At 49.6% G+C, this 23,548-nt stretch overlaps 1 protein-coding gene across 4 annotated transcripts in view; it reads right to left on the reverse strand.

The window, feature by feature from the left end:
- The window catches only part of TENM4 (teneurin transmembrane protein 4), a 390,997-nt gene that overhangs the window by 27,847 nt on the left and 339,602 nt on the right, over positions 1-23,548 (reverse strand). For all 4 annotated transcript variants that reach the window (XM_062198278.1, XM_062198277.1, XM_062198276.1 and 1 more), the window contains 3 exons: positions 20,996-21,228; positions 16,459-16,613; positions 9,767-10,644 (listed from right to left, as the gene is read on the reverse strand). In XM_062198278.1, the coding sequence (XP_062054262.1) occupies positions 9,767-10,644; positions 16,459-16,613; positions 20,996-21,228 (1,266 nt within the window). The remainder of the gene's footprint in view (positions 1-9,766; positions 10,645-16,458; positions 16,614-20,995; positions 21,229-23,548) is intronic.

Consider the following 23,548-nt stretch of genomic DNA (forward strand, 5'->3'; position numbering starts at 1 on the left):
CCGCCTGCCAGCCGGCAGAAGGCTGACACACAGTAGGTAGGGAAGAGCATGTGCCCAACGCACACACACACAACCAACTTCTCGCACTCAGTGATGCTTCAGCATCCCCATCGGCTCCTCCCTGGAGTCTCGCTCTCCGAGGCAGAGAGAAGATTTGGGATTGAGGCTGACAATTGTAATTACTATTGAAGGTAGCCTGTAATGCATAATTAAATTGAGCCTGAAGAAGATACAATAAAAAGGCCTCATGCCTTCAAGATCTGGTTTTCATTTTCTATGAGACGACCCAAACCAGTAATTTCTACTCCTCACGTCTTCCATTAGAAGGACTGAATGTCTTAATTAAGTGAACATCAAATAGCACAACCAATTTGTAGGACGTTGTCTCCTATTCATTCATTCCAGTACCTTCCAGAGCTTGAGAAATGCCACCGGCTCTCTCTGCTGCTTTCTCCGTATGTGCTGTCCCAGTAGACACGGCTCCTTCTGACTGTGCGTGGCCAGGACAGGAGCCGCCCATGCACAGGACTCTGAGCCCGCTGCTCCACGTGCTCTGGGTAACTCTTTCTGCCCTGCCACAGTGTGGCCACGGGCTGCCTCAGCAGGGTGCAGGGAGCCCGAAGCAGCTCCGTGCTCTCGGGACTCCAGGTGGCTGCCTCATGGACTCAGTGACTTCTGGACAATGGTTTAATCACACGTGTCACGGGTTTAATTAGGGAAACGTACACAGCCCTGGTGAATTCTCCTTTCTTCTGACCAAGAGGAATGTAGGGAGCAGTTACCCTGGGAGGCCTCCGGAGACAGCTGGGCTGGGTTGTGAATCCAAGCTCTGGTGGGTGCTGATGGTTCTGTCTACCAATCATCAAGCCCTTGTGTGATTTAAGGCGCGCTATAGAACATCCCTGCAGGGAGCCTCTGTTCTCTGTCTATGAGTGAGGATAACAAGACCTGCCTCATACTGGGAAGACCCAAAGAGGGAACACAGCTATAATGAAAGGCAAGCCTCCTCCCAGGGCCTTCAGGACCCCAGGCGGCTGTCCTCACTGAGGGCAGGAACCTCCTGTGCTCGCTGCTGCATCCCAGCACCTGGTGTGCCCGGCGGCCGGCGCATGCTCAGGAGTGGCACCCAAGGATGACCGCACCACCGACTCTTCCCTGCCCGTCTTGCTGACCACACCTCGCACCTCACTCCTCTGGATCTCCTGAGTTCCACCGTGGCTGCTGCTTCCCTCCCCCAAGATACCAAGCTCTGTCCAGGCTGGGGTGCTCACACTTTGCACAGCTCTGTCCCCTCCGATGCTGGCATGGCCAGGTCTTCTCATCATTCGTGTTTCAGTTCAAACGCTCTCCCGTCAGTGAGAACTTCGCTGACCATCATCCCTAAAACAACAGGTCCTCCCAGCTCTTTGCATTAGCTTATGGCCTCATCTTCATTTGTTTACCTGCTTGTCTGTCTCTTCCTGCTGGCATCTAAGCTCCTTTTCTATTTTCTCAGTACCCAGCACGTAGAAATATTCAATACATATTTGTTGAACAATGATAAACTGTAGATATTACTATAGATTTCATTTGAAGACATGGATGGAGAGCAACCATGAACTTCACCTACTTAACCTCCTTCCTTCCAACTAAGGAAGGGGAAGTTCGCTAACAGAGTACCTTCTATGGACCTAGCACCAAGCCCAGAACCATCTTCCAAGATGGGCATTATTGTCAACACTTCACATATGGTAGAGATGAGGTTCAGAGAGGGTAAGTAACTGGCTTAAGATCACACAGCTAGGAGAGGAGCATCAGTTCCAAGTCAGGTATGTCTGACCTTAATGTATTCTTGCATCAAGCTGTGCATACAATGATGCTACTGCAAGTCAAAATCTTTAGGTTCTTTGCTGTGTTAAAGAAGAAACTGTTTGCAAAGCTCTAGAGGGTCAAGAAGATAGAATGGACCATTCTATCTTCCAGATGTGTTGCTTTGCCTCTGCTGTAACCGACGTGGCATAAATGCCACCTTCCTCCCCCAGTTTCGGGGCAAGGATACAGAGGGCCAGAAGAATGGCTTCTCATTATCTCCTGCCTCGGATTTTGCTTTGCTCCATTTTCCCAAAGCATCTTTGGAGCACAGTGACAGAAAATACATAAAAGATTCATATGGTTTCTGGGAACTTGGCTCTCGGAAGGGGCTGTTAAAGGGCATCTTCACACACGCTGCGAGGCTTTCTTCCTCACACTTCATCTCAGGCCACTTGGCTACGCACAGCTGCAGAGGAAAATGTCAGGCTGCGTCTCTGACACCAAACTGCTGCTGGACGCAAAAGAAAGATCTGCTTTGGATGACTTTGATCTGTGATGGTTTCACACAAGACTGTCATCCACCTGGACACTGCATCGTCTGTGAAAGTTAGAAGTCACAGCCCTGGCACACCAATGGTCCCTGTGGCCTCTGGTCTTTGTGATGGATGGCATCACTGTATCCTTAGCTACTCCAAAACTATGCCAGAGCCAGACAACTTTTTGGTTTCAGCCTTGAAAACTTGTACTTGCTGCCCACATCCTGTACAGTAAATTCTAACAGCAAATTCCAGTCCCCAGGATTCCCCGGACTCAGTCCGTGCTACCGCCGTAGGTCTGACCTCTCACGGGTGACCATGCATTGGCAGATCGGGGATTGAATCCTGGCTTCCACTTGCACAGCCAGCCAGTCTCTGTGCTGGCTCTTCTTGGTTTTCCCCTTCCAATCTACTCTCAGCCCTTCTCTGCGTCCAGAGTGGCTGGCCCCTGAAGGCTGTGTCACCTGGGCACCCTTGCTGGCTTACTTACAGTTGGGTTAAGCCCATGGAAGGCACTGGCAAGAGATGGGCAGTGAGGAGATTCTCTCACACCCTCTCCCCTTCAGTGTCATACCCCTGGTGTCAGCTGTATCCACCTGCGCAATTCTAGCTCCCGTCAGCTGGCTTCTCCTTCATGGTGACAGCTCCACCTGGGCTTCAGTGGCAGCCTCCTGCTCCTCCCCACCTTGCCCTTGAGCCTAAGGGTTGGTGATGGCTGCTCACTGTTTAGTTCCTGGGCACCTCAGCATCTTTTCTTGGTACCCTTATCCTTAACATGTCTTCATTGGAAAGATACTTTTAGTGAGTGTAACATCTGGATGGACAGTTTTTTTTTTTTTCTTTCAGCACTTTTATCTTCTAACTTGCATGGTTTCTGATAAGAAATCTATTGTGATTCTTTGTTCCTCTTTTTAAAAACCCCCTTTTTGGTTGGTGCTGTGGTGCAGCGGGTAAAGCCCACGCCTGCAGTGCCAGCATCCCATATGGGTGCCAGTTCGAGACCTGGCTGCTCCTCTTCCAATCCAGCTCTCTGCTATGGCCTGGCAAAGCAGTGGAAGATGGCTCAAGTCCTTTGGCCGCTGCACCCACGTGGGAGACCTGGAAGAAGCTCCTGGCTCCTGGCTTTAGATCAGCGTATCTCTGGTCATTGTGGCCATTTGGGGAGTGAACCAGTGGATGGAAGACCTCTCTCTTTCTCTCTCTGCCTCTCAGTAACTCTGCCTTTCAAATAAATAAATAAATCTTTCTTGAAAAAATGGCTATTCTAAAAAAAAGACCCCCTTTTTTTTCTGGCTGCTTTATGATTCTTTTCTCCCTTTGTATTCAGCACTTTGAATATGATATACCTAAGACGATATGTGCACATATGTTTATGTGTTTATTCTGGTTGGTGTTTTCCGAGCATTCTAGATCTGTGGCTTAGTGTCCATTATTAACTATGGATAATTCTCAGCTATAATATCTTCAAATATTTCTACTGCCCTGTTTTTCCTCTCTTTTCCTAGAATTCCAATTTCATGTAAATCATACCATTTTATAACATCCCACAGATCTTGAATATAGCCCTATTCTGTACTTTTTCCTCTTTTCTCTTTTTGTTTTAGTTTGGGTAGTTTCCACTGACTTATCTTCCTTCCTCTGCTGTGTCCAGCTGTGTCATCAGAGTGATGAGTCCATCAAAGGTACTCTTTATCTCTATGTCGGTGTTTTTCATTTCTAGTATTTCCATGTCATTCTTTCTTACAGTTTCCCTCTCTCTGCTGAAATTATCCATCTGATCTTGCCCATTGTTCATCTTTTCCATTAGAGCCTTTCATGTAATTATGGTTATTTTAAATTCCCTGATAGTTTCAACATCTGTGTGATATCTGAATGGGGCTCTGACAAGTCCTTTGTCTCCCAGAAAGGTGTTGCTTTGTATTGGCCTTTTTATGTTCAGTTAAAAGTGTGGCACCTTGTGCAATCCAGCAGAGACTGAGGCACAGGCTGATGCCTAGAAATGGGTGTGAGTTTCCTTCTGCTAGGACTTTAGTGGAGGGGTGTGTGTTACTTTAACTAGGATTTGGGCTTGCTTTGCAGTTCCTATGGATAACCTAGTACACTGCAGACTTCTAGATTCCTGGCGTTGAGGGTGTGCGAGTGGTTTGCCAAAGGGCTTTTGTTGCTTGTTTTCTCAACGTCTACCCCATTCTCAGCTTTAGGTCCTCCCTTTGTGTCTCTTTCCATGCTCTGACCCCTTTGGACCTGCCCAGCAGTAGCCCATTGGTCACTGTTGCTTTCAGCTTTCTAGCAGGCTGTGGATGGCAATGGGAGAGTTCTCCACGGTTCTGATGAAACCTCAGTACCCGGGTGTGTGGTCTCTTCCAGACTCCAGCTCCTTCTCAGGCTGTTTTTCTTTTTCTTTTTCTTTTCTTTTTGACAGGCAGAGTTAGACAGTGAGAGAGAGAGACAGAGAGAAAGGTCTTCCTTTTTCCATTGGTTTACCCCCCAAGTGGCTGCTGTGGCCGGCGCACCTCGCTGATCCGAAGCCAGGAGCCACGTGCTTCTCCTGGTCTCCCATGTGGGTGCACGGCCCAAGGACCTGGGCCATCCTCCACTGCACTCCTGGGCCACAGCAGAGAGCTGGACTGGAAGAGGAGCAACCAGGACAGAATCTGGCGCCCCAACCGGGACTAGAACCTGGGATGCCGGCGCTGCAGGTAGAGGATTAGCCTAGTGAGCCGCGGTGCGGGCTCAGGCTATTGTTTTGAGCCTGTTATTTCTGCTCCTCTCCCAACTGTGGTTACCCCCTTTTCATTTGTGCTGCTTCCTTCCCTCAGGTCCACCCTAGAGCACACTTTCTGAGACCTTGTTCTACCCTCCCCATGGGAAAACTCCTGATTGTGTTTGGGAAGAGAACTCCTGAAGAGGATGTGGACTCTCCCTGTTTCTGTAACCTCCAAGGGCCTCCTACTCTCCCGTCAGCCTTCACAAATCCGCCAACTTTGCTGGATGAAGTCTTCTTCCCAATATCTGGTGTGTCTGCCCAGGGAAGGGAAGCTGTGCGCACACCTTGTCTCTTCCTGCAGGAGTCCTTTCTATTTGGATTTGGACCCGCTGGTTGCCCAAGGATCCCAGGGAAGGATTTTATGGAAAACTCATGAGTTACCCCTATGGCTAATTTTCATAGTCAGGTTGGGGAGGATCTTCCTTCTGTCTCCAAGCAAGAACCAGAAGCCAGCTCTCTCCATTTGAACCACTGGGGTTGCATTCTAAGTCCTTCCAGGAACAATCAAAGTGTTGAGGCCGGGCTTTGAATCTAACGTTCTCTCCATAACTTATTTTTTCTTTCCTTCTTTATCATAAGCCCTTCCTTCCTGTATTTACATTTCATTCATAAAATATTCATTGAGTACCTACAAGGTGGCAAGCTCTAAGCTTGATACAGAGATAATTTCGTAAGGGCCTCTCAGTAGTTAAGTGATCATAAATCTAATAGGGGTTATCACACGGGACCACAGGGGGCCAGAGCCACTTCCACCTGTGAAACGGAGGGAGGCTGGTGGCTCATGGCCACATAGCAAGTCACTTTTGGAACCTGCCTTGCGTGCAGCAGGCTGTTTTCTCAGTCACCTAATGTCATGTGACCAGAACCCCAGGCTGAAGGTCAAGAGGTCACCCAGTGGAGGGGAAGATGGCCTCACAGAACCCCTTGAGGCTCCCCAGCAGCAGACCTGTGTGCTGAGGGAGGGAGAGCTCGGTTCCCTACAGCTGTGAACTCTCTGAGCCACACTGCTCTGAAGTGTGCACTTTATGTCAGCCGTATTACTTAATCCAACAAGAGGACTGATTAGAGCCAACTTACAACTTGTGTCAGTAAAAGCCCATGCCACAGGTAAGCCTGCGCTGATTATTTTTCTTTTTTAATATTAAAACATTTGGGTTGGAATCTACTAAGCTGTCTCATGGAGCTAAGGTAGAAAATCCACTACTGGATCAAGGGTCCATGGGCAAAATCTGTCCACATCCTTGTTAAGAAACACCATGATACTGAGTGACATCACGCTTCACTCCAGGGAGCCTCAGAATTTGCACGCATTTTCACCTGCAGCATTTATTCAGTTTTTGGAGTTCTCATGATGGCCTAGAAATAAGGTAGGGTGGGGACTGCATTTGTCTAGTTGAGACCTGGGTGAGTCACATGGCAAATAGCCACTGAAAATAGGCACCTGGCACCTTGGCTTTTGTTCCCAGTCTAAGCTGAGCCACTTGGCCTTCGCTCACTCCACATGCCATTTTCTAGCTCATTCTGGAATATTTTCAGGGACCTGACTTCTTCCCTGGATCTCCTGGCCTTGATGCCCGATTCTGTTCTTCTCCCTGACCCCTGATTCCTACCTATTCAATGAAGACTTGCTGCTGCTCTTTTGATGAGCTTACTTGTACTACCTTTCAACTCCAAACAACATTTCTGCTGCTACTGATATCAAAACCAACAGTGCCTGAAATAACAGCCCCTGGGACAGCTGTCCCTTAAACACTTAAGCTGAGTCAGACACAAATGTCATCGAAACTTGAACTTCAGGTTATCTCTCTGAACCAGACCTCTAGTGTACAGGTAGGCCACAAAGGGGAACCGTGCGGGCGCAGCTGAAAGATCATGGGCTTGTGCTCTGGCCCTGCTGTATGCTCGCCGGGTGATCTTAGCATTGCTCACCAAGTATTTCTGTGTCTCTGTTCATATAAAAAAATCCTGTGGATTATTCCTGCCATTCTGAAGTTGCCATGCAGCTTAAATGGGAAAGAGTGTGGCACACAGTAGATCTCAACTATGTGAGTTTCCCATTCTATTTTAGGGCTTTTATCTCCCATTTCTGGTTTGCACCAACAAGGACCAGAATTCTTCTTGAAGTGGATTCTCTGGAATTCAAAATGTCCTGGTGTAAAAAGTGATGAACACTTCCTTGGGGCTGGCATTGTGGCATAGCAGGTTTAGGTGCTGCCTACAATGCTAGCATTCCATATGGGTGCCAGTTCGAGTCCTGGCTGTTTTACTTCCTGTCCAGCTCCCTGCTAACGTGCCTGGGAAGGCAGCACAAGATGGCCCAAGTATTTGTGCCCCTGCACCCACATGGGAGACCCAGATGGAGTTCCAACTCCTGTCTTCAGCCTGGCCCAGTGCTGGTTGTTACAGCCACTGGGGGGAGTGAACCAGCAGATGGAAGAGCGCTCTCATTCTTTCTCTGTCTCTCCATCTCTTTCTGTAACTCTGCCTTCCAACTCAATCAATACATCTTAAAAAAACATTTCCTTCTTCATGCAACACCAGCGATGGCTGAATGTCTCAACAAGGAAAGGGAGCAAAGGAGGCTTTCTGGTGGAGGTGGACGCAGCCGTAGGTTCCGGCGTGGTGGAGGGTAACGGTTGCAGTCATGTGTAAGCCATCGGTCTGGGATCTGAGGCAATGACCTTGGGAACTAATTGAGTGCACAGACTTGCTCTCACAAAGAAACCCCTGTATCGGCTAAATAATGTATAAGAGATTTCCATGGGGCAATGAGGAAAATTGAATTATTTAGCGTATTTCCATCTCAATGAGTTAATCAAGATAATTGCTGTTTTCCTGAATCTTTGTCTTTTCTTTGTAATTAACAGGGCCCTTGTTGGGAGAGAGGAATTTAGGCAGCGAACTTTGTGCAAACTGCTGTGACAGTTTTTGTGCAAAATTATATTTAAAAGTCAATTACAGATCTTTTTCCTTTGGATTCTCAGACTGTGAGAAACTGATGCCTGATGAAGCTTGAGAAAAACTTCAGGGCTCGAGGATTTGAGTTCATTTGGGACCAACAAACTCAGCAGGGAGGGGAGGGGCAGCAGGGCTCTGTGAAGCGGAAGGAGCAGGAGCTGTCCATCAGACAGACTTGGGTTGTGATCCCTTTTCTACCATGTTCTCAATATGCCACGGGGCAAGGGGGCGTCTCTGAGCCTCACTTTCTGTGTGTGTGAAGTGGGTACTATCACCCATCTACCAGAGCCGTGGTGGGGACTGGGTGCAGTGACACAGTTCCCGATCCACGGCTGGTGTTCAGCAAGGTTTAGTCCCTGCCCCTCCTCGTGCGTCCTTGTATAAGGGTGCAGAGTTTGCCATCTCAGTTGTCTGGAACTCGGCAAAGACCTCAAAAAAAGCTTTAAAAAAACCTAAGTAGAAAAGATGTTACAAAGTCCATTCATTGAAATATTTCATGGAAGAGCACTTCAGACCTAGATATTTCATTTTGGCTAGGATTGTAATAGCTGTTCTTCGGGTTCTCTGACCGCACCACTCAGGAAGCCCTATTCTGGGGTGGGTATCTGGCCGAGAGGTTAAGATGCTGCATCCCACATCAGGGGTCGGGGATCGAGTCCTCACTCTGTTCCTGACTCCAGCTTCCTGCTACTATGCACTCTGGGAGGCTGGAGTGGTGGGGTCTCTGCCACCCACAGGGCAGACCTGCTTTGAGTTCCCAGCCCCTGGCTTCTGCCCCCAGCAGGCATGGGAGGGCACTGCAGGTATCTGGGAATTGAACTTGCAGACTGGAGTTTTCTCTTTTCCTCCCTGTCTGTCTATTAACTTCCTAACGAACCAACTAAAAACCTGCATCAGACACACACAAACAAAAAACACCAGTTCTATCTAACAGGGACACTAGCTGTGTGACGTGGGCACTACGGGTACAGGTGACACGGGCAGTCATGCCACACTGGGGGGAGAAAGCAGTACAGCTGTACCCAATAGATATGGCAGTTAATGAAAGAATGGCTTAAAATCATTTCAGGCAGGGTGGAGGGTTTTGTAGCCTCATTTCCTGGAAGCCATCTTCACAGTACACCAAAACATGCAATCCCTGTTTCTTATTAATGATACTGGTCTGTAAAAAGATCATTGTTTCTATACAATGAAACTGGAAAGGGAGGCATGAATGTACTTCCGTAAGAAGTTCCATCCATGATGGTTAAAGTGAAAACGTTTTTGCGGAACCTGAAAACATGAGCTTCAATTATGTGCAAAATTCATCCACATGGAAGCGTTCCCTCTCCCACTTCTATATTTCTGGGTGGTGGTCATATAAGGTATTTTCTTAAGTACTTTTCAACTACATCAATTCCCTGCGCAGGTACCCATTTTACAGACGTGGAAACTGAGGCCTAGAGCGATTAAGCCCACAGTAGACATGGGGTTGAAGCCCACCTTCTCTTGACCTGAAAGCTCATGCCTTCTCTACTAGATCACTTCTCTCCTAGAAGAAATCATGTGGATTATGAACACATGTAACATACTTCAGGCAAAGATTTGTATCCCCAATCCTGCAATGCAATTAAACACGTCCCCAAATCAACACCAAATCAATCAATTCATCTCTAATCTCTCACAATGCATCGAAGGAAACAAAGGCATCAAACGGCCTTGTCCTGATACTTACTCATAAAATGTGGTCCATCCATTCTCATTGCTTTTGGTCGCCAGGAGGCCAGAATTGCCGTGGTATGTCATCATGGCCAACTCATGTCCTTGTGTGGTCACACTCTTGAGGGCGCTGTTGGTGCCCATGGTCACCCAGTACACCTGGCCGTCTGGGACCACGAGCCAGAGGGGCATGCCGGTGGAGTCTCGGCGCACGTTCACCATGTTGCCGTTGTTGTCCGTGATGAGCGTGACGTCGCCGTCTCCAGTGTAGGTGAAGTTGTACAGGTAGTCGCCCGTGGGCAGGCTCTGGGTGTACAGGTGCTTGCCGCTGGTATCAAAGAGGTAGAGCTCCTGGTCGATGGGGGAGGACAGTTCGTACAGATTCTGGGTGTTGAGGAAGGGCTTGTTCTTGCGGATGAACCGAATTCGGATGTTCCCAAGGTCCGCCACGTAGAGCTCCCCATCAGCACACACGGCCAAGGAAGACGGGGTGTTCAGCTTGGCATCCTTGGCGTAGCCATCATCTCCAGAGAAGCAGTCACAGTTGGCATCATTCTTGCAGTCGCAGCCACTGGGCGCCCCAGCTACCAGGGAGATCTCTCCGCTCGTGGTGACTTGCCTGATGCGGTTGATTTTCTTCTCATCAGTCTCAGCGATGTACAGGACCCCGTTGTGAGAGACAGCCAGCGCGGTGGCTGACTCCAGGGTGGCGTGGATGGCCACCTTGCTCAGCAGGAAGTGGTCGATGCCGGGGACCTGGCAGTGCATGGGCCGCCCTGCGACGATGCGCACCTGGTGGTTTTCCGAGATCTGCAGGACCACGTTGTTGTCGAGCACATAGAGAGAGTTGTCCATGGGGTTGATGGCCAAGTCTGTGGGCCACTCCAGGCGAACCTGACAACGGAGACACAGACACTCAGGTGACCGGCAAGATGTGCACCGCTCATCGGCCCAGACCTCATGGAGCCCAGAACAGAGCAGCCCTATCGGTCACGTGATCTCAGGGAGACCACACAACAGCCACCATGGAGATATCCGATGTTGGCCAAAAACATGAAGAGGGAGATGCCAACCACAAAAGCTGGGCAACAAGAGGCCAGACGTAGGAGACAGACAGGCCTGGGTTCCATTGCTTAGGACTGTGGGTGAGTTACCTTGCCTCTCTGAGCCTCAAGATAAAGATGATGATGGTGCAGGCCACCTGACCCAACTTAAGTGCCCCAAGAATGGCACCTGATACTGTGGATACGGGAGGGCAAGGCAGATGGCTTCTGCAGGCTGGGTGGGAGTTGTTCAGAGGATTAAGGAAGACCCCTGATGAATGTTTGATATGACACATGTATGAAAGCCGATTATTCAGGTCTTTGAGTTCATGGATTAACACATGGCTAGGTGCTGGGGATGTAAATGCAACATAGCCATGGCCTCTATCTGACATAGATCTAGACCAGTGATTCTCAAATCTGGACTCACATTCACATTATCCATGGAAGTTTTAGAAAATGTTGATGCTCACAGCCCACTCTGGGTCAGTTAAATGAGATCCCTGGGTGTGGGGCTTGGGCACTGGTAGTACCATTCCAGACAACGTCTTGGGTGATTCTCACGTGGGTGGAATTGCAGCTGGATCCTTGCTCTTTAGTGGGTGGTGATCAGACTCAAAGCCAGGCAGAATGGCTGGCCTCGCCCCCATTTACTGGGTTGTATCTGCATCCAAGCACAGTCCTAGGGTCTGGTGCTATGGGGTAGTAGGCTAAGCCTGTGCCTGTGGCACTGACATCCCATATGGGTGCCGGTTCAAGTCCCATCTGCTCCACTTCCCATCCAGCTCTCTGCTTTGGCCTGGGAAAGCAGTGGAGGATGGCCCACGTGCTTGGGCCCCTGCACCTACATGGGAGACCTGGAAGAAACTCCTGGCTCCTGGTTTCTCATCGGCCCAGCCCTGGCTGTTGTGACCATTTGGGGAACGAACCAACAGACGGAAAACCTCTCTTTCTGTCTCTCTCTCTCTGTCTATAACTCTACCTCTCAAACAAATAAATAAAATCTTAAAAAAAAAGTCAACAAAACCAAAGCACCATCCTGGGTGACATCTGCACGCCCCGAGGTGTATGACGTCTCCAGAAGTGCCTTTGAGAACAGGGCCTCCTGGAAGAGACGCAGGAGGCTGGCAACAGGAACGAGCAGTTCAGAGGCTGGAGGCCCATGCAGAGTCTCTGCTGAGCCGGAACGGACAGGGGCCACAGTGCATCTTCAAGTGGGCCCACAGAGAGGGCAGCCAGCAGGGTTTGTGAGCAATGTTCTGTTCACTGGCCACGAGGCCGGACTGTGGACGTCTGGACAAAGCACACAGGAAGGTGCTGCCATGGGGAGCAGGCTCTGCCATCCGGGACCCGCCGAGGCCCAGCCGTAGCCCATGGGTGCGAGTGCTGAGAAGTGCTCCCTCCTGCTGTTTTTCCTCCCCTACCCAGGGATCCTGGGCCTCCATAAACATTTCATTCCATGTGGGATTGACTTTAAAAAGTGAAGATGTCAGAAAAAAGATTTTTTTTTTTTTTGTGGCAGGAATTTCTCCTTGTGACACATAATAGCATTGTCTGTAAGAGTGTTTATCTCAGCTACTTTTAAGAATGGTGAAAAACTGGAACTGACTCACATGCTCAACAACCAAAAATTGGCAAATAAATCCCAGCATTCAGTTCACCCAAAAGCTAGAATACTGCATGTGGTCATTAAAAGTGTCGTTATGGATGGATATTTCATTACATGGGAAAATGTCTGTGATGCAATCAGTCTGAAGACCAGGTTACAGAATACATGCGCAGTGTGACACCAATAGGGGAAAAATCCAACCCCAAGCCACATGGATTAAACACAGAGATATTCCCTGCCTGAGCGAACTACACAAACACACTGGCTGCTCTGGGACCTGAGGGATTTAAACGTCCTTCTTTGCCATTTTTAACTTCTTATGTTTTTACAATGTCCGCGTGGCTAGTTTATCAACGTAGAAGAAACTCTGACAAACAGGGGCTGAGGCCGCCTCCTCGTGTGCCCTTCAGCTCAGGGCCATTCTCAGCACGGGCAGGTTCTCTCTGAGATCTTCAGCTCCTTCCTAAAGCCTTCTCGCCCCTCACTCCCAGTCCCGGTCCCTCTGTGCCCGCAGAGTGAGGGAGCCCAGAGCCTGGCCAGTGCGGCTGCCTCACCCGCCCCCCTGCTCTCTGGAGCACAGTGCTGCCAGCATTCAGAGGCATCAAGAACACAGTTTACTCTAAAGTGACAGGAGATTTTTCAATTTCCTAAAACCCATTTCTTGTCAACACTGGCCGCTAAATATTTTATGCCCTGCGGTCCTGTGGCACCTCAGGGACCTGCCTGCACAGACCTTCCTGCCTGTCATTATGGTGAAAAGATGGTTTCCGATGGGTATGGGGGAGGGAGGGAGCAGGGAGGGGAAGAGAGGAAGAATGGAGCAGGGGGCACTACCCGCACTCTCCTCCTGCCTGGGGAAGCAGAAGGGGTGCGTTCTGGACGGGGTCCTTGCTCTGTTCTGCAGCCTGCATGATGCTCTGGACCAGGCCTCTTGCCTACGCCCTGTAGCCCTGTAGGGGTGACCCTGCTGAGGCTTCGCTCCCTGGCCCAGCGTGCAGGGAGCGAGTGTCATGACTCCCGAGGGCCTCCAGCTCTGCCTTCTGGTCCCAGCGTGGAGTGGAGCTCCCTCTCTCCCATCCTCCTGAAATTTCTGCACCTTTGGGAGAGCCCTCGGAGCTCACCGCCTTGTTGCTGACTGACTGGCTGGCAAAGCTGCCTGGAAAAGGAATGCATGAATGACCAGATGGTGGCACAGGGACCGCAGCAAGGGGCTGGCGTCAGAACATTCCACGCCCGACTGCAGGGCCACAGGTACTAAGTGCGTCATCTTGTTCACGTTTCTTAAACACAGAACTGCTTCCCCTACATGTAACAGGGATTAATAAATATTACATAGGGCAGTTGCCAGGATCAAAGGAGACAATGTACAAGCAAGTTCTCTGTAGATAAAAAAGGGAATTAATATTTACATCCTGTTACTAGGTCCCTGTGAGGTGCTGTATGTGCATGAATGCATTAAAACAATCATGTCCATATCCCTGCTGGGACCTAACATGGGGCTCTTCAAATGCATTCTCTTTCACCAACCCTCAGTTTCCTTATCTGTAAAATGGGGTGGGTAGAGATTATTATGAGAGCCAATAAGAAAAGAGAAGTCGTCCACATATCTGTATCCTTACTGCTCACAGAGTGACTGGCACATAAGAAATTCCCATTCTGAGCCACGAGTACAGTCACCCTCTGCCTCTGGGCCATGCCATGCTGAGCAGAGAACTAGCCTCCAGTTTTTAACATGGTTGCAGACGTTGCTGTCTTTATATTGAATCTCAATAGCTTAAAATTAAAACAAAACAAAACAAAACAAAAAAAAAACACATTTATTTGAGAGGCAGAGAATCAGAGACAAAGACACAGAGACAGAGAGAGTGCCACCTGCTGGCTTACTCCCTAAATACCTACGTGGTTTGTTCTGGACCAGGATGAAGCTGGGATCCAGGAACTCAATTCAGGTCTCCTATGTGGGTGGCATGAACCCAGGTACTTGGGCCATCAGTGCTGCCTCCCAGGGTCTGCATTAGCAGGAAGCTGGAGTCAGAAGCGGAGCTGGGAATTGCACCCAGGCTCTCCAAGGTGGACGTGGACATCTTAACTGACACCTTAACCGCTGGTCAAACGGCCGCCCCAGGTTGCACCCTGCTCTGCTCCTTCTCTATTGTGTGCCTTCCTCTGGTTTCTGTTTGGGTCTGGGAGGAGGTGGTTCAAGCTGATCAGGGAGGAGTTTCTAACAGAAGCAAGAGAAGGAAAGCCAATTCCCCTGCCCGTACACGCACATAAAAATATATGCTTGCAGTGGAGAGTTTGGCTAACCACCCCACGCTTCCAAACTGAAAAACCTCACCCATACTGAGATTCAGATGAAGGTACTGACGGCCAGGGATCCAGGGATCTCAGCCCAGAATTTCTGAAGGAGCCAAGCATGACTTTTTGCTGTGTTTTGCTTCTCCCTCCACTCTCTGCCAGCTGTCTTCCAAGCCTTTGATCTGACTGCTTGGCAGTGCCTCTATCTAAAGTCAAACAATTTCCCAACATGTGGATTGACAATTTTCGCCACCCTGTGCCCATTCTGAGAACTGGAAATCCTTGTATACACATCCTCCGGCCGCGGCGGCTTCCTGATGGGTATTCAAGCTCGTTTGCGGAGCGGAGGGGGTGACTCTGCAGCCAGCCAGGGGACGCCTGCCAAGCTGCAAAGGCGAGTGCCAGAGAACAGAGTCCATTCCGTGGGGTAACGGGCCTGTTCACTGGCACACAGGGCAAGTGTCTGACAGGTGTGGCACGGGTATGGGGCTGCCAGGAGCAGCCATCCGGCTCCTGCAAGGGCTCAGCCCCACATGTCAGGAGCTGAGGCAGCACCACCAGTGAGGCTAGGAGGAGTGGCCTCAGCCCGCAGGAAAAGGCTCCCCCAGAAGGTCTGAATGACCAATGCTGGTGGAGCTGAGGCAACTTGCGATATGATTTGACGTAAGCCTCCTTGTTTCCCAGGTTTTGGTCATGTGGGCAAGAAGGAGGTTCATTGGTCGGCACAGGCCAGGCCGCACTGAAGGATCTAGCAACAAAGGACATGTGCCTTGCTGAGTCATCACAGGGTTTACTAAGGCAGTGCTGGGTAGCCAGTCACGTGGGCCCTTCTGTTCTCCCCTGAGTTCCTGGCACCCATCTGCCCAGGTTCCGACTCTCTGCTGTGCTATGACAAGGTGCTTCCCTCACTGGACGCAAGCCACGCTTCTCTCCGCAGCTCCTGCCATGTTTTCCAAGTACCCTATGCTCTGGCATTCCATTCTCCACTGCTCTTTGAAGGCACCCAGCTCATTAATATCCTCGTGGCTTTGCACATGCCATCCTCTGTGTGTGAAAACACCTCCTTTTCTCTCATGCTACCCGGGGAAAGTCCTATTCAGTCTTCAAAACCTGACCTCCCTTTTGAAAATGGGTGCTGGAGGCTCTCCATCGGCTCTGAAGTGCCAGGCAGTACTAGGAGTTGACCATGCCTTGTCTCGTGCATTCTCAAGGCCGACCCGCCAGGCTGATGTGAATTATTTCCATTTGACAGACATGCTAATTTATCTAAAGCTGCTGAGCTAGTGAGAGGCCAGGCCAGGAGCCCATTGACAGATCAAACAGTTAATCAGCCAACAAGTATGAGTTGTACCCTGGTACCCTGGATGCGGTAGAGGGGAAGACTGACAGATTCCTGTCCTCAGGCAGCTTGCAGGATAGAAAGAGAACAGACAGTGTACAAGCACCTGAAAGTGTTAGGAAAGAGGAAGTACAGGTAGCTCCAGAGTGACACAATATACACTCACGCCCTGTAAAGCTCTGTCTGTCCTCTACTGCCTCGGAGGCTTCCCCGGGCAGGCTCACACTGTCACCCTGATGGTGAGCGCCAGAGCCCAGGGCTGTGTCTTCCTCCTCTCTGTGTCCTTGCCCAGGGCCAAGTAGGCACCCTGGAAATGCTTGTTCGGTGCAACGATGGACAAAGGGTCAGTAAGCTAAAGTGGTGGATGGGAGGCCATGTGTACAGACCCAGGGTGCTGGCAGGCAAAGGCTCCTCCCTACCTGAGAGATGTCCATGACAGAATCGCAGCTGAGTGGCCGGGCTGACGTGAGGTCATTGGAGCCCAGCAGGGTGGAGATGATCCCGTTCTGATCGACGCGTCGGATCATGGTGCCGTCCACGAAGTAGATCAACCCGAACTTGTCCACCGTGATGCCTGGAGGTGGGGAAGGCAAACAGGGGGTTCAGAGTCAGAGGCGATTGTGACCCACATGTGGGGAGACTCCTGAGTTGACAGAGCACGTCCCTGCAAGATCTGATCAGCACCCCCTACAACTCTCATTCTCCTTTCCTGATGAGCAGTGGGAGGCACACAGGCTGTGGGTGACTGTCCAAGCAGGGCTAGAACTCAGATTCTTCAGGGATCTGAAGATCTTCAGGGATCACTTGCTACCTCCATAGACTTCTACCTGTCACAGGATTCCTAACTTCTGGGGACTTGTGAAACACTAGGGGTGGTGGTAAAGGAGTATCTTTTTCAGTATCTACTGTGCGAATTATTTCAATTAACTTACTTTTGAAGCCCTGTAATTATAATAATCAAATGCCTTTATTGGTTACCAATTTTTCTTTTCTTCTAAGAGAATCATACTTCATGTGTTTCTATGATTTTTTCCATTGGTCATTACAAAGACATAGACTTTAAAAAGAACCCTATGGATTTGTGTAGACTATGTGTGTGTGTGTGTGTGTGTGTAGACATTAAATTTGAGAGGCAAAGAGACAGAGAAAGGGAGAGAGAAAGAAAGACAGAATGCTTCCATCTGCTGGTTCACTTCCAAAACACCCATAATGGCTGGACAATGAGCCAGGAATTCATTCCAGGTCTCCCACATAGGAAGCAAGGACCCAACTATTTGGATCATCACTTGCTGCCTCCCAGAGTGCACAATGACAGGAAGCCAGCGATGGAAGTAGAGTTTGGATTCAAACCCACGCATTTCACCTTGGGATCCTAGCACCCCAAGCAGCATCTTAACCTCTAGGTCTACCACCCTGAAGAGAGGAGTCAGGATTATGACTCAGTACCGTCTGCTCCATTCATTAGACTTTCCAGCTCGGTGAATTTCCTGCCCCAGGTTGGCAGACCCTGGGCCAATCACTGGGGACCTCTGCAATTGTTTTCTCCGCTGTAAAATGAAGGGACTGTTCTGAATGTGTGCTTCTCACTCGTGGCTGCGTGTGGCAGTCATCGGAGGAGCTTGCAGAAACACATCAGGTGGAGCCTCAGCGTGTGTCCACATTTTTGACAAGCACCCTGGTGGCAATGCTACAAACCAAGGTCTGAGAACCACTGCACTCCATATTCCTTAGTCAGCGATGTGTGCCAGAATCGCCTGGAGAGTTTTTCCAACACACACCTGCCTGGAAGTACTAACTCAGAGGAGGCTGGCACTGCAACCAAAGCATCGGTTCAAAATGCTCACAGGTGGTACTGCTTTCCACCATCAGTTCAGACAGAACCATGAGAGTCAGACAAACCGCTACCAAACATGAGCTCTCTGCGGGGACAGAGGAGATGGGCCCCGTGGAGTGCCTGATCCAGCAGGGAGTAGGGCAGCTGCAGGAATGAGGCAGAACCATGGGAGAAGCTGCAGGAAAGGGTCACAGGGAGACAGAGGCCACTGTGATCACTTCCGTTCTGTTCCATTGTCTTTTGGGCAGAGCCTGGAGGAAGGGGTCGGAAAAGGTTTCATCCAGGCAGAGACACTTGAATTACATTAGCTTTCTAGTGGCAGGTGTTTGGCCTAGCAGTCAGGATGCCTGTGTCCCGTACTGGAGTATCTGGGTTCAAACCCTGGCTCTGGCTCCTGACTCCAGCTTCCTGCCAATGCAGACCCTGGCAGGCAAGGGTGATGGCTCAAGAGACTGAGCTTCTGCCACCCGTGAGGGAGACCTGGATTGAGTTTCCAGTTCCCAAATTCAGCTGCAAATGCTATGGACATTTTGGGAGTAAACCAGTGGATGGGAACTCTCTTCTCCTAAAATAAATACTTTTTTTTTTAAAAAAAAAAAAAAAAACTTACTTTCTAGTTGTATAAGGGCACTTGAAAAGGTTCTTGGAAAGATGAGCATTATGGAAAAAATCATGCATGCATTTAAATTTTTTTTGGTCCTGAAATAAAATGATCATTTAATTCTGTTTTCCATAAAAATGGTAAAGTCCCCTTGAATTGGTTTGGACAGGTCACTTGACTTCTAAGTCTCAGTTTCCTCACTGAACAGAATGGAAATAATAAACATGGGGCTTCTAAGAGCTGGGTCTCAATAATTACTGATGAGCACCGTAATCACGAGAAGGGGCCGGCACTTTGTGGGTTTCTAGGTATCTGCTCTGGGAGCCGGTGCGTCTCTGGCCATGGGGTGGTTAGGCCCCCCCTGAGGCCTCTGCGTGGTGAGAACTCACTGCAGAAGGTTGTTCCTTCCTACCCCATCCTTAGGCTGGAAAGTGGGGGGAATCTCACAGAGCACCAGGCAGCCCCGGGCTGGACAGCCTTCCTGGTGGCCCTGCCTAGAATGCAAAATGATTTCCTTCTGGAAGCACGGAGACAGGCATGTTCTTGTCTGCCTGGCCATGCCCTGTCCTCTCCCATCTGCTAGGACCGCTGAGCGCTCCAGGAACAATGGGGATTCCTGTTTACAAAGGCGGCTGCACTGGTAACAGAAGTGATCTGTCCCCTGATTAATGACTTCATTGTTTTCTCCTTTTATTGTGCTAACGAGATGGACCTCTTTTCTCCCACCTGCTGCAAAGTGTCTGCAGACTGTGGTACCTCTGTCATTTCTCTCTGGGTTAATTACAGGCTTTTGGGCGACTGCACTGCCACTGGCTGTGTCAGCGTGGGAGGGGGGGTGGGAGAGAACAGGGTGCATACAGCCCCCAGCAGAGGCCTGGGGAGAAGAGAAATACTTGGAAAAGACAGTTTGAATTCTGGCAGAGCAGGAGGCTGCAGCTGAAAGGGGGCTCGGGGGTCATGAGGTCCAACTGCCCGGTTACAAATGGGGAAACTGAGGCCCGGAGGAGGAGGTTCCAGAGGGATCCAAGTGTGGAGGAAAAGCAGAATTCAGGATCTCTAAGTATAAGTCTAGTGTTCTTTCCACTCTTGGTTGCTCTCTCAATACCAGGAAATCATAATGAGGAGGGTGATCACCACTGAAGATGTGGAATTTATCTACAGAGTTATTGCCGATGACATAGGACGTGATGTGGTGTCATGCAGTGGGTTATGATACAATGTAACAACAATAGGGCTCGCCATTATGCAATGCTTACCACCTGCTTGGAACTACTGCACTGAGCATTTAGATTCCTGATAATATTTAATGTGTGCTACGACTTATGCCATTTATCCCTAGGGAGCAGATGAGAAAAACGAAGTTAAGCAGCTTGCCCAAAGCCACACAGGTACTGAATGGAAAAGCCTGAATTGGAACACGTTTCTCTAGAATCCACTGCTTTGCTTTGAAACCAGGACCTGAAATTGGCAGTATTTAATAACACAATCACCTACCACGTTATAGGATATTTTATGAAACTTCTTAATTTTGACCCTCAGAGTGATCTTAGGAGGTGGACACAAATGGTACAGTTACCTCCATTATTCCGACGAGGAGCCTGGGGTGTAGCTGTGCTAAGTCACAGGCTGGCAGACCCCGCAGGGTAGCCATGTTAAGTGGTTGGCTTGCGGGCTGGCCACATGGGGAACGTGCCACTCCAAGGGCAGCTGTTGAGAATGATGGCTTCTCCTCCAACAGGCCTTCCTTCTCTCCAAGGGACAGGGTCTCCCTGGTCCCTCACCCATGGATCTTTCTTTCTGCTTCTCAGAGGAGTACTTCTCCCTCTCTCCCCTTTCAGGGTGATTCACGCCCAAGTCTCACTCTGCTACAAGGACCTTATCTATGTAACAGCGGACATCGGTACCCTCAGGAAGCATTGGCTGAAGAAGTGGATGAAAAATCATGACTGTGGGCACTTAGAGGTTCAACTTTTGGAGGGCTCAGAATTGGAAGCTACAGTTAACCCACACGATAGCATGCACGCACACACACACACACACACACAAAGAAGACATATGCCAGTGTTTCTGCCTAAAAATAATACAAGAGACAGCACGAGCATTCACCAGCAAGGGACTGGTAAATAAATAATGGGATACTCAGGCTATCCACATGATGAAATACTGTATGGCCATGAAAATGGAGCACTCAGAAGGCTATTTAATGACACAGAGAAGCATTTGTGATATATTCACATGGGGGAAGAAGCGGCTTGCTATGGTAGTTCACTTAATGTGTCTCGTTTTGTTTATAGTGAGTACTACATACACACAAACATTTGGATAAAGGGCTAGGAGGAAAGAGAGGAAAAACGAACGGGGAGTATTTGTTGGCAGATGGAATGAACACAATTTCAACTTTCCTCCAACTATTTCTTGGTATTTTCCCAAAAATGCTTGCAACGATTGTCATGCGTTTCTTTCGAGAATGGAAAATGCTCCAGTAAAGGATCTCGGTGGTGTCTAGAGAGCAAGGACTCACCCCTGGGGTTGGTGAGCGTGGCTTCCGTGGCCTTGCCGCCGTCCCCACAGCGCGTGTCATCGAAGGGGAGGCACTGGTCGCCGGTCCCTGCCACCACCTCAGAGTTCTTGACAAGGTCCTTCACCACCACGGTGGATTTGATCTTAAAGACGCGCCGGCTGTTGGTGTCAGACAGGAAGACGGCCCCGCTCATGGGGTCCGTGGTCAGGTAGTATTTATGCGCTGGACTGTGGCTAGAAAACAGAGACACACTGCGGGTGAGCACTTTCTAATTCATTCATTCCTATCAGGTGGTTAGAGATGCACCACACAGATCCCCCATTGTTTCAAACAATAAAAAAACATCTTACAGGAGTATGCACCTGTTCAGGTGGTGGTTCCCCAGCTTCTCTGACCTCAGTGGTTGGCCTCCCTGCCCCTCCCTCCACCTAATACAAAACCCTCTTTTCCCGATTGTGAGGACACAGCCATGCCCCTCTCAGGTGCTCAATGCAGGTCTTCTTAAAAAGATGATCAGCGAGGCTTACCAGAGGTGGCCCATTAATTCAAACTAGAATTCTGGAGGCTGACTTTGGAAGACACTTCAAGAGTTCAGAAACTCATGCCCTTCCCCACTGGAGTTCTACAGCACCCTCTCTCACCCCCAACTTGGGGCCTGATGGATGAGACCCTGGCTAGCCCTGACTCCTAGTCAATGACAACATGACCTGCTACTGATGCTCACGTTACCCTGATCAGGAGCCCATAAGCTTCCTTCGTGCAGTCGGCTAGAAATGAACTGCAGGATTCGTCTGTAATTGGCAGCAACACCCAAGAAAAAAGAATCCAAAGCCAGCAACACTGCTGCCGATGGTCTGAGATCAGCCCTAAAGAACAGACTCTGCGAGCAGAGGGAAGAGAAGTGAATGGAGGCAGGAAGCAGACTGCGCCCCTCCACCGGCCGCAGATGGCAAAAAGCATGGGATTTGCAACTAGGTCAGCCTAGGTTCCAAGTGTAGCTCTGGAATCTCCTGGTTCTGAAACTTGGGCAAATTAGCCAGCTTCCCGAGCCTCAGGTTTCCTTCATTTGCAAAATGGGGCTGTAAACAGCTACCTGCCATGGCATTGGGACCACTGCAGAAAACCATCAATGCAAAGCATTTAACTTAGTCTGGCGATAGGAGGTGTGCAATACTTATTGCTGTAATTACCGGTGGGTGCACCTGTTTTTACATTTGCAGATGACTACAGAATAGGCGTCTCTGATAAAGCCTGGGTTTTGCTACCCCACGGTACTGAAATACAATGTTTTCCCAGGCTGGGGCACATGGGAGTTGGACACGTCACTGCTGGGAAGCTGCTTTTCCGTTCCTGTGCACGGCCTCATCTGTCACCAGGTCTGCGGACTGCACCTCAGTATCAGCAGCCCTCCTCAGTCTTGGCCAACTCTTTGGGTTCAAAGGAATCTCTTGCTGTTCAGACTGCCCGCCTGGTGCTGGCCATTTTCACTGCACAGTAGGTTCAGAGACTGTGCTGGGGCCACAGGGGGATAGACTGAGCAGGGCCCCGCGTGCCAGCAAGTCAGGACACTGCATACTCCTTTGAGATGCAAGCAAGAGAGTCAGAAAAGTCTCGAAGGAAGCTGCTTTACATCTATCAGTCCTTTTGAAAAACAAAATTTTATTGTACAGACTGGTGTTTTTGGATTACTTTTCAAAGTTGGGGCCCCCCAATCTTTTCAGGGCCGAGGCCACTAAGGGTCTTAATCTGGCCCTGACTGCTGGCTCTATAAAGGTCCCTTGCTCTGGGGACTGGCTCCTAACAGGGCCAGGTGTGCAGACCCAGCATTTTCCTTGTCTTGTTTTCTCTCTGAATTCAACTAACCCAACATCATTTTCTCCAATTGCCTTGCCTCTCCAGCCCTCACACTGCAGCCCCATCAGCTCCTTCTCAAATCTCTCTGATCTGTAGCCTGTGCCTGCCTCAAGCCACTCTTTCTGATCTAACTTGAACTTCACTGCCTCCCCTTCCAGCACTCAACTCTCCCAGAGTCAAAGGGAGACTCCTGGGACAGCCCTTGAGGTTTTTGTGCTGGGCCAGCTCTCCACTCGGCCCTTACACAGCCTGTATATGCCCCATACCCTGACAGCGTGTCCCTCCAATGTGCCTTTGGGCCCGTGTGCACCTGCTGCTCCTGCTCCGTCAGTCCCCTTCCCTTTCCCGCTCATTCTTCAGGTGTCAGCTCCGGCGGCACCTTTTCTGGTGAACCCTCACCTGCCTCTTTTCTCTGTGTGCTGAGGTTCCTATCTGCTCACATCTGAATTTCAGGACATGTATAAAATGCTGTGGCGATCTACTTAGGTGTGTCTCCCAAACCTGACTTGTTGATACTTGAAGGGAAGACACTGAACCCTATTCATTTTTGCATTTCTAATGTTCAGCTTCGTGCTTTCTAGCCCAGACTAGCCACTTGTTTTAAGTAGATGGCATCAACATTTTTGGTATATTTAGGTAGTATTTTTCTTTTTTCTTCTTTTTTAAGATTTAGTTTATTTGAAAGAGTTAGAGATGGAG

Source organism: Lepus europaeus, chromosome 7 (assembly GCF_033115175.1).
Source record: "Lepus europaeus isolate LE1 chromosome 7, mLepTim1.pri, whole genome shotgun sequence".
NCBI classification, from domain to species: Eukaryota; Metazoa; Chordata; class Mammalia; order Lagomorpha; family Leporidae; genus Lepus; species Lepus europaeus.